The 10,684-nt window shown below is 44.9% G+C and overlaps 1 protein-coding gene across 1 annotated transcript in view; it reads right to left on the reverse strand.

Annotated features, from left to right (window-relative positions):
* Positions 1-10,442, reverse strand: part of zdhhc17 (zinc finger DHHC-type palmitoyltransferase 17) — a 134,397-nt gene extending 123,955 nt beyond the window's left edge. The window contains exon 1 of the mRNA XM_059652606.1: positions 10,343-10,442. Coding sequence (XP_059508589.1) covers positions 10,343-10,414 — 72 coding nt within the window. The 5' untranslated portion in view covers positions 10,415-10,442. The remainder of the gene's footprint in view (positions 1-10,342) is intronic.
* Between the last annotated feature and the right edge of the window lie 242 nt (positions 10,443-10,684).

Below are 10,684 nucleotides of genomic sequence, written 5' to 3' on the forward strand. Positions count from 1 at the left end.
TAACTATAATAAATAGCCATTCTTATTTACTACAGAAACCAGTCAACCTGGCTAAGTGCACCTCCAACAACACTCAAGAAGCTTGACAGCTCAGGACAAAGCAGCCCGCTTGATTGTTTTTGGAAAGTGACGCCATTCACTTCTTCCACCTCCAACATTCAAAGTGGCAGTGTATTTCATTGACAAGATACACTGGAAATTCACCGAGGTAATTTTGACTGTATTTTCCAAACTCATGACCACTATCCTCTGAAAGGACAAGAGCAGCAGATGCATGGCAATATCACCCCCTGTAAGTTCCCCTCCAAATCACTCACCATCATAACTTGGAAGTATATCACAATTCCTTCAGTGTCACTGGGTCAAAATCCTCAAACTCCTTTTTTAAGAACAATGTGAGTTGCACCTACAGCACATGGAATGCACTGCTTCAAGAAGGGAGCCCATCACCACCTTCTCAAAGGCTACTTGGTACAGGCAACAAACACTGGCCCTGCCTGTGTCCATTTACAAGGCACAAGTCAGATGTTTGATCGAATATACTCTAAATGCATGGGGTGGGTGCAAGATGCTTGACACGAACAAGGACTAAAAATCCTGCTTGACTGGCACCCTAACCACCAACTTCAATATTTATTTTCACAACTGATGCACACGGTAGCAGAATAAACTGTATACAAGATGTATTCCAAAAACTGTCAGGCTTTCAACATCGACTAAACCCACAATCATCAGCATCTAAACGTTCAAGAGGAGCAATGCATTGGAAGACTACCACAACTTGGCATATAACATAGTACAAGCCTTTAATAAAATGGAGAGTGACACAGTTAAATATGAGACCAGGGTCCTGACTCTAAAGAAAGCTAACTGTAATGTTATGAGGAATGCATTGTCCAGCATAAGCTGGCTAAGGATACTGAAGGGGTTGATGGTGGATGGGCAAAGGCAAACATTTAAAGAACAATGAATGAACTTCAACAATTGTACCAGCCTGTCTGGCATGAGAGTAAAACAGAATGGTGGCTCACCCATGCCTAATAAGGGAAATCAGGGACAGTGTTAAAGCCAAACAGAAGCATACAAATTGGCCGAAAAAGCAGCAAACCCGACGACTGGGAGAAATTTAAAATTCAGCAGAGGGAGACGTAGGGTTTAATTCGGAAGGTGAAAAATATGAATGTAAGCTTGCAGAAAATATAAAAACTGATTGCAAAAGCTTCAATAGATATGTGAAAAGAAAAAGACTGTTAAAGACAAATGTAGCTCCCCTGCAGATAGAATCAGGTGAATTCATAATGGACATAGAGATGGCAGACCAGTTGAATACATACTTTGGATCTATCTTCAATAACAAGGACCCAAATAACCTTCAGGAAATGCTAGAGGCTAGTGGATCAAGCATGAGGGAGGGAATGAAGGAAATCCTTATTAGTCCAGAAACAGTACTGGCAAAATTGATGGGATTAGAACCCAATATGTCACTAGGGTACGATCTCTGCATCTCAGAAAGCAGAACGAAGTGGCACTAGAAACAGCAATGCATTGGTGATCATTTTCCAACATTCTACAGACTCTGGAAGACTTCCAATGGACTGGAGTATAGCGATGGAGAGAAAATGGGAAATTATAGGCTGATTAGCCTGACATTGGTAGTGGGGAAAATGCTGGAGTCAACCATTAAGGTGAAATAACTGTGCATTTGGAAAGTGGTGACAGAATCAGTGCTAGTCAGCTTGGACTCACTAAAGGGAAATCATGCTTGACAAATCTTCTGGAATTTTTTGAGCATGCGACAAGTTGGTTAGGCAACAGTGAATCAGTAGATAGTGTGCATCTAGACTTCCAAAAGGCTTTTGACAAGGATCCACACAAGTGATTAGTAAGGAAAATTAAAGCTCATGGTATCAGAGGTAACATCTCGACACGAATAGAGAACTGGTTGGCAGACAGGAAGCCAAGAGTTGGAATAAACGGATCCTTTTCAAAGTGGGAGGCAGCGACGAGTGGGGTACCACAGGGTTCAGTGCTGGGACCCCAGCTGTTCACATATATATAAACAATTTGGACAAAGGAATTGAGTGCAATATGTCTAAATTTGCAGATGGCTCTAACCTGGCTAGCAGCGTATGCTGTGAGGAGGAAGCGAAGAGGCTGCAAGGTGGCTTGGGCAGGCTGGTTTAGTGGTCAAGTACTCGGCAAATGCAATATAATGTGGGAAAAATGTGAGGTCATCCGCTTTGGTCACAAAAACAGGAAGGCAGATTATTAGCTAAATAGTAGTAGTTTAGGAAAAGGTGAGGTGCACCGAGATCCGGGTGTCATGGTGGGACAGTCACTGAAGGTTGGCATGCAGGTGCAGCAGGCAGTGAGTAAAGCTAATGGCATGCTCTCCTTCAGAGCAACAGCATTTGAGTATCAGGGTAAGGATGTCTTGCTGCAGTTATACAGGGCCTCAGTGAGGCCACGCCTTGAGTACTGTGTGCAGTTTCGGTCTCATCTCAGGAAGGATATTGTTGCTCCTGACAGAGTACAGCGAAGGCTCACCAGACTGCCTCCTGGGGTGGCAGGGCTGACATATGGAGAAAGACTGGATCAACTGGGATTGTATTCGCTGGATTTTAGAAGAACGAGAGGGGATCTCATAGAAACATATAAATTCCTGATGAGACTGGACAGGTGAGAAGTAGGAAGAATGTTCCTAGGCATCACAGTCTAAGAATAAGGGGTAAGCCAGTCAGGACTGAGATGAGGAAAACTTTCTTCACCCAGACAGTTGTGAACCTGCGGAATTTGCTCCCATAGGATGATGTTGAGGCCAGTTCATTAGATATATTCAAAAGGGAGCTGGACGTGGCATTTGCAGCTCAAGGGGGCAAGGGGTATGGAGAGAGGGCGGGAGTGAGATACCGAGATTGTGTGATCAACAAAGATTGTATTGAATGGTGGTGCAGGCTTCAAGGGCCGAATGGTCTACTCCTGCGCCCATTTTCCATGTGTTTGTCACTGTTCCTACATCATCATTGGATCAAAATCCTGAAATTCCATTCCAATGAGAACCGTACATGCACTTTAATCACAAAGTCTGCAATGGTTCAAAACAACTTCGTCACTTTGTTGAGGGCAATTGAGGATACGCAATAAATCCTGGCCGAGCAGAAGACATGCAAATCCTGTGAACAAAGAAGAAAGTTCTATTCTGTGTAACACGCTTCCTGCAACTGAATTGCCTTCAGCATTACCATGTTCCTACCTGGAACACAAAGGAACTCCTCTGCTGAAACCCACTTTAAATCACTCCTAAAGTCACCAAAATTTGTTACTTCATTACAAATAATATGATTTTCAAACATTATCCAAGGACAAAACATATGGTTGAAAGACAAGGTTTGAATTCAGTCTGTGCCCCTGCTGCACCAGAATACAGAACAGTACAGCACAGGAACAAGGCCTTTGACCCACCATGCCTGTGCTGACTGTGATGCCATTCCAAACTAATCCCAACTGTCTGCACATGGTTTGTATCCCTCTATTCCCTCCCTGTTCGTGTGTCTGTCTAAATGCCTCTTAAAACTTTGCTGCTGTCTTTGCTTCTCCCATCTTTCCTGGCAGTGCGTTCCAGACACCTACTACTTTCTTTAAAGAAACATTTCTCCTCTCCTACCTTAAACCTATGCCCCGAGTATTTGACATTTTCACCCTGTGAAAACGTCTCAGCGAAACATGCTTCTCATAATTTCATGTACTCAGGTTGCCCCTCAAGTTAAAAACAATCCAGATTTGGCCAACTTCTTTTTAGTTCATACATTTGAATCCTGGTAAAGGTCTTCTGCACCTTGTCCAAAGCCTCCACATCCTCCTTAAACAGCAGTGACCAGAAATGAACACAGTATTTCAAATGTAGCCGAACAGAAATCTTATACAGTTGCAGCATGACTTGCCAAGTTCTATACTCATTGCCCTGGCCAAAGGAGGCAGGCATATGTCTTCTTTACCACCCTATCCACTCGTGTTGCCACTTTTAGGGAGCAATGAATCTAGATCACGAGATCACTCTGTATATCAATGCTCTTAAGGGTCCAGTCATTTAGTCTCCACTTTGCTGTTGCATTTGACCTTGTTTTTAAGGCAAAGATAGACAGATTTTTGAATAAAGCAATTAAGGGTCATGGTGAGCAGGCAGATAAGTCGATCTGAGTCCATGTAAAGATCAACCATGATTTTACTGAATGGCGGAGCAAGCTCGATGGTTATGCTCTTGCTCCTGGTTATGTTCTTATGACCTCCCAAAATACATCATCTCACTACTTCAGATTAAACTCCATCTGGCACTTCTCTGCCCAATTTATCATCTCCACCCTGAATACTTGGACATCCTTCCTCAATAGCCACAATTCGTCATTTTTCATGTTGTTCCTTTGCAGATTACATTGGTTATTCTCCAGTGCTCTGGGACTTTGCCTGTAGCTAAAGAGGTACTGAGATCTCTGTCAAGGCCTGAGCAATTTCATACCTTGCCTTCTTCAGTATCCTGGAATAGATCTCATCAAGCCCTGGGGATGCATCTACCTTATTTTTCTTTCAAGACACCCAACGCCTCCTCCTTTTCAATATCAATATACCTTAGATTATCAATAAACCCTGTCTAAGTCTACCATCCTCCATGTCTTTTTCCTTGGTGAATACAATGCAGTCTATTTATCAAGGACGTCACCCACTTCCTCTGGCTCCACACAAATTCCCTCCCATCCTTCAGTGAATCTACCCTTTCCCTAATAACTCTCTTGCTCCTCATATACGTACCTAATTGCTTTAAAGATTCCACTTGATTTTTACTCCCAACTGCAATGTCAAAGCTGAAGAACAAGTAATTTACCAGGTTTGACTTCTCCATGTCAAACAATACAGGGCTCAGCGCTGAACAACTGATGTCCGCCGCATCTGCTCCCACGATGAGGCATTCCACTCCCGCACATCCCAGATGTCCAAGTTCTTCAAGGACCGCAACATTCCCCCCACAGTGGTCGAGAACGCCCTCGACCGCGTCTCCCGCAACACATCCCTCTCACCCCGCCCCTGCCACAACCGCCCAAAAGAGGATCCCCCTCGTTCTCACACACCACCCCACCAACCTCCAGATACAACGCATCATCCTCCGACACTTCCGCCATCTACAATCCGACCCCACCACCCAAGACATTTTTCCATCCCCACCCTTGTCTGCTTTCCGGAGAGACTACTCTCTCCGTGACTCCCTTGTTCGCTCCACACTGCCCTCCAACCCCACCACACCCGGCACCTTCCCCTGCAACCACAGGAAATGCTACACTTGCCCACACACCTCCTCCCTCACCCCTATCCCAGGGCACAAGATGACTTTCCATATTAAGCAGATGTTCACCTGCACATCTGCCAATGTGGTATACTGCATCCACTGTACCCTGTGTGGCTTCCTCTACATTCGGGAAACCAAGCGGAGGCTTGGGGACTGCTTTGCAGAACACCTCCGCTCAGTTTGCAATAAACAACTGCACCTCCCAGTCGCAAACCATTTCCACTCCCCCTCCCATTCTTTAGATGACATGTCCATCATGGGCCTCCTGCACTGCCACAATGATGCCACCCGAAGGTTGCAGGAACAGCAACTCATATTCCGCTTGGGAACCCTGCAGCCCAATGGTATCAATGTGGACTTCACCAGCTTCAAAATCTCCCCTTCCCCCACCGCATCCCTAAACCAGCCCAGTTCGTCCCCTCCCCCCACCGCACCACACAACCAGCCCAGCTCTTACCCTCCACGCACTGCATCCCAAAACCAGTCCAACCTGTCTCTGCCTCCCTAACCTGTTCTTCCTCTCACTCATCCCTTCCTCCCACCTCAAGCCACACCTCCATCTCCTACCTACTAACCTCATCCCACCTCCTTCACCTGTCCGTCTTCCCTGGACTGACCTATCCCCTCCCTACCTATACTCTCCTCTCCACCTATCTTCTTTTCTCTCCATTCTCGGTCCGCCTCCCCCTCTCTCCCTATTTATTCCAGAACCCTCACCCCATCCCCGTCTCTGATGAAGGGTCTAGGCCCGAAACGTCAGCTTTTGTGCTCCTGGGCCTGCTGTGTTCATCCAGCCTCACGTTTTATTATCTTGGATTCTCCAGCATCTGCAGTTCCCATTATCACTCACACTCACCGATTATAACTGATGAATTACATTGCCTCCAGTCTTTGAAACTAAGTATGATGCACAGTGTCAGAACAAACATCTTAAATGCTCTACTTGAAATGACACCACACAAATATGACAATACTGCTCTGTTGCAGGTGCTGCCCTTGCAATGAGACTTTAAACTGAGACACTGTCTAACCCTGCTGTTTGATGTGCCATTGGGCTTTTTACTATCTTAAACAAAAACAGGGGAGTTCTGACCAATATCCATCCTTCAATCAACATCATTAAAACAGATTATCGAATGATTATCACATTGCTGTTTATGAGAATTTGCTGCACACAATTTGACATTGAACGTATTCAAGAGGCGACTGTATTTTGCACTTGTGGTGAACGGGATCAAAGGATGTGGGGAGAAAGCAGGATTAGGTGATTGAGTTGGATGATCAGCCATGATCATGAAGAATGGCGGAGCAGTCCCGAAGGGCTGAATGGGCTCCTCCTGCTCCTATCTTCTATGTTTCTATGATTGTTACAATTCAAGAAATGAGCAATGACTCAATTTCCAAAGTACAGCACTGGCTACAAATGGATTTGGGGTGTGATTCTTTGTTCTTGTGTCTTTCGATCCGAGTCTTTCTTTCTACATTCAGGGCCATGAAAGATGCCGACTAGATTACATGGTAAATTTTAAACATTTATCAACTTCTGTAGACATAAAATCACAACAAGCACAGGTGTGTACATCCATGACATTTCACCTATTAAGCCACAGACTGCTTCTGGAGAGTGGGTTTCTTAGAAAAACTCCATAAGAGCAATGTAGATCCCATACGTTTTGCTGGCAAAAAAGGCCCCAAACTTCCAGTTGCCTGCCACTTCGACACACCTATTCTCTGGCCAACATCATTTTCTCAAACTTGCTGTGGCGTTCCAGCAAACCTCATGCAAGCTGGAAGAACAGCACCTCATTTTCCGCTTGGGGACACTGCAACCCTCCAGACTCAATATCGAGTTCAATAATTTTAGTGCTGGAACTTTCCCATGTCCTAACCCCTTACCCAACAAACGTAGCTGGCCATTACACACTACCTATTGTTAGTCACTAACAGTCCCCCATTAACAGCTATTCACTCTCCTAGCTAGATTATTATCCGCCCAACTGCTCTTCTCTCTCTTTGAACTCTCGCACTACCTATCGTTTAATCCTTATTCCCTCCCCTCACCCTATCCTCCGCATTTAGACCAACATTTTCCTAGCTACCATGAGTTCTCAGGAAGGGTCACTGGACCTGAAACATTAACTTTGATTTTTTTTCTTCACAGATGCTGCCAGACCTACTGAGCTTTTCCACCAACTCCTGTTTTCATTCCTGATTTACAACATCTGCAGTTCTTCTGGTGTTTATTTAGACAGTCACCCAAGGCTGGAATCAGACCTGGGTGCCTCGCGCAGTGAAGCAACGGTACTAACCATCAAGCCGATGTGCTGCTCTGAACAAGTAACAACGCAAACAACTCAGACAAAAGCATCAATAACAGAATGTTGACCAAATTAGACATCAAGTGCAATTTCTGAAAGCAAAACAGCAAATAATTCAAACAAAATTAGTCACTTCCAACACAGGGCTGCACATTGAGCAAAGATCATTGATCAGTACAAAGACACATCAAGATGATGGATGAATTCAGGTTCAATTGGGCATTTGGCAAGCCCCATTAGAAGTATGTAAACTCCTGGTTGGGAAAATTCTGAGATATATGCATTCTTCCAAGGATTTAGAAGTTCTTCTGAATAATCCATTTTGATGTGATTGCTTTTGAAATCTGAAGATAAGCTTGCAGAGTGCAAATGTTATTGTTCTTCAGAACTTGGCAGTACTACTAATCTGGAGGGAGAGACAGTAGGAACTGCCGAACTGGAGGGAGGTTTTATTTGATTTTATAAAGATCTACAAGCTGGCGTCCTGAACTTCAAACTGACTAGAACACTGCTGAACATACCCTCAGCACAAGAAATTAAATTGACCCCTTCTTCAAATAGAATTTACAAATCCCTCCACGGCTTTGATACACCCAAAAGTAACCTTTTCCTTGTCCGAGCAATGCTGTGTGCTCTTCCCAACCAACTCTGGTCCGTTTCTTCACAACAAGTGCAGCTTGAAATCATCTTGAAAATAAAATGTCCTGAGGAGCTGAAGAAAATTTAACAAACAATTTGATACTTAAGGTGCTCAGGATATTTAGAATAGGAAACCAAAGTTTGTCAAAGCTGTCAGTTTAATAGGGCCTCTAAGTTTCAATAACATAGAATATAGAACATTACAGCACAGTACAGGCCCTTCAGCCCTCGATGTTGTGCCGACCTGTCATACCGATCTCAAGCCCATCTAACCTACACTATACCTATCCACCCTATCTAACCCACTGATTATTTTATATGTTTCAATTAAGTCACCTCTCAACCTTCTTCTCTCTAATGAAAACAGCCTCAAGTCCCTCAGCCTTTCCTTGTAAGACCTTCCCTCCATACCAAGCAACATCCTAGTAAATCTCCTCTGCACCCTTTCCAAAACTTCCACATCTTTCTTATAATGCGGTGACCAGAACTGTACGCAATACTTCAAGTGCGGCCACACCAGAGTTTTGTACAGCTTCGCCATAACCTCTTGGTTCCACAACTCGATCCCTCTATTAATAAAAGCTAAAACACTGTATGCCTTCTTAACAGCCGTGTCAACCTGGGTGGCAACTTTCAAGGATCTGTGTACATGGACACCGAGATCTCTCTGCTCATCTACACTACTAAGAATCTTACTATTAGCCCTGTACTTTGCCTTCTGGTTACTCCTATCAAAGTGCATTAAACTCCATTTGCCACCTCTCAGCCCAGCTCTGCAGCTTATCCATGTCTCTCTGCAACCTACAGCATCCTTCGTCACCATCCACAACTCCACTGACCTTAGTGTCGTCTGCAAATTTACTAACCCATCCTTCTACGCCCTCGTCCAGGTCATTTATAAAAATGACAAACAGCAGTGGACCCAACACCGACCCTTGCGGTACACCACTAGTAACTGGTCTCCAGGATGAACATTTCCCATCAACTACTGCCCTCTGTCTTCTTTCAGCAAGCCAATTTCCGATCCAAACTGCTATATCTCCCACAATTTCCATTCCTCCGCATTTTGTAACACATAGCAGGAAATTCAATCTAAGTCAACAATGCCTCAAACTTCAAGAAAGACAACTTCAGAACATAATTCTCAACTCCCTGGCCTCATTCTCACAATTCTCTTCTCAAGGACAATTCCACTGCTTTTCATTGCTGTTGATAGCCTGCGATGGGGGAGAAGATTGCTTTACAGGCAAGGCACTTGGCCCCATCCATTCAGATACTTCATAGAGACAGCAGACAATTGTTGGCAGTAACATCATCAGTGTGTGTCTGGAAACTTGGCGACAGATAAAAATATATAAACACAACTGCTTTCAACACCATTACCTGAAAGGAAAGTGGTTTTGGTAACCGAAATGCAGCCCAAGCGGCCAGGAAGTTTTCAACTGCCTGGACACATTCTGAGGACAAAAATATTTCTGTTGTTTCCCGCCATGATTGAGTGATTATTGGGAACTGAATGCTTGCAAGGCAGCCATTTAAAGAAAGGGGATCGGGATTAGGCCATTCAGCCCGCCAATCCTGCGCTGACACTGAATACGATCATGGCTAATCATCCACTTCAATACCCTTTTTCCACACCAGCCTCATATCCCTTTATGTCATTGGTATTTAGAAATCAGTTAATAGATTACTACAAATGAACTCAAAGACTCAGCTTTCAAAGCCCTCTAATACAGAGAATTCTAATGGTTCACAAACCTGAGCTAAAAACATTCTCCTAATCTCAGTCCGAAGTAGTTTCCCTTATTGTTAAAATTGTGCACCTCGAATCTAAACATCCCAGCCCGGGGAAACATCTCATCCCTGTCAAATCCCTTTCATGGGGGAGGGGAAGAGGGAGGGTGGGAATGGAAGGGTGAGGGGGTGATTAGGGTTGGAGAAGGGGATGTCGGGCTTCAGAGCCAGTCCGCAGCCCCGCCGCACCCTCCCAGGGGCTCCGGGTGTTGTTGGGCCGGGGCTCGGGGTCAGCGGGCGCTGATGACACTCTCACCTCGGGGTGGAGCCCTGGGACACATCCCGGATCCGGCTCCAGCTCGGGATCGTCCCGGTGAAGATCCGCCATCTCCAACCGCCTCGCTGCATTCTGGGATACTGGCGCCGCACTCCAGCCGCGAGCAATGGATGTCAGAGAGGGAGGAGCGATCGATGGAGGCTGAATAATCGATGGAGAAAAAAGCTTTCTGGAGTTACTGAGGCTTTTTGTCTCTAACATAAAATATCTTATGTATTGATGAGGCATTACCTTGTTCCTGCTGTAATTACCCCTCCCCTGCCACAGTCCCTGAAGGATTAAAGATTCATCTTTAACACACTCAAACATCTCCTGGCAATA

Source organism: Stegostoma tigrinum, chromosome 18 (genome assembly GCF_030684315.1).
Source record: "Stegostoma tigrinum isolate sSteTig4 chromosome 18, sSteTig4.hap1, whole genome shotgun sequence".
NCBI classification, from domain to species: Eukaryota; Metazoa; Chordata; class Chondrichthyes; order Orectolobiformes; family Stegostomatidae; genus Stegostoma; species Stegostoma tigrinum.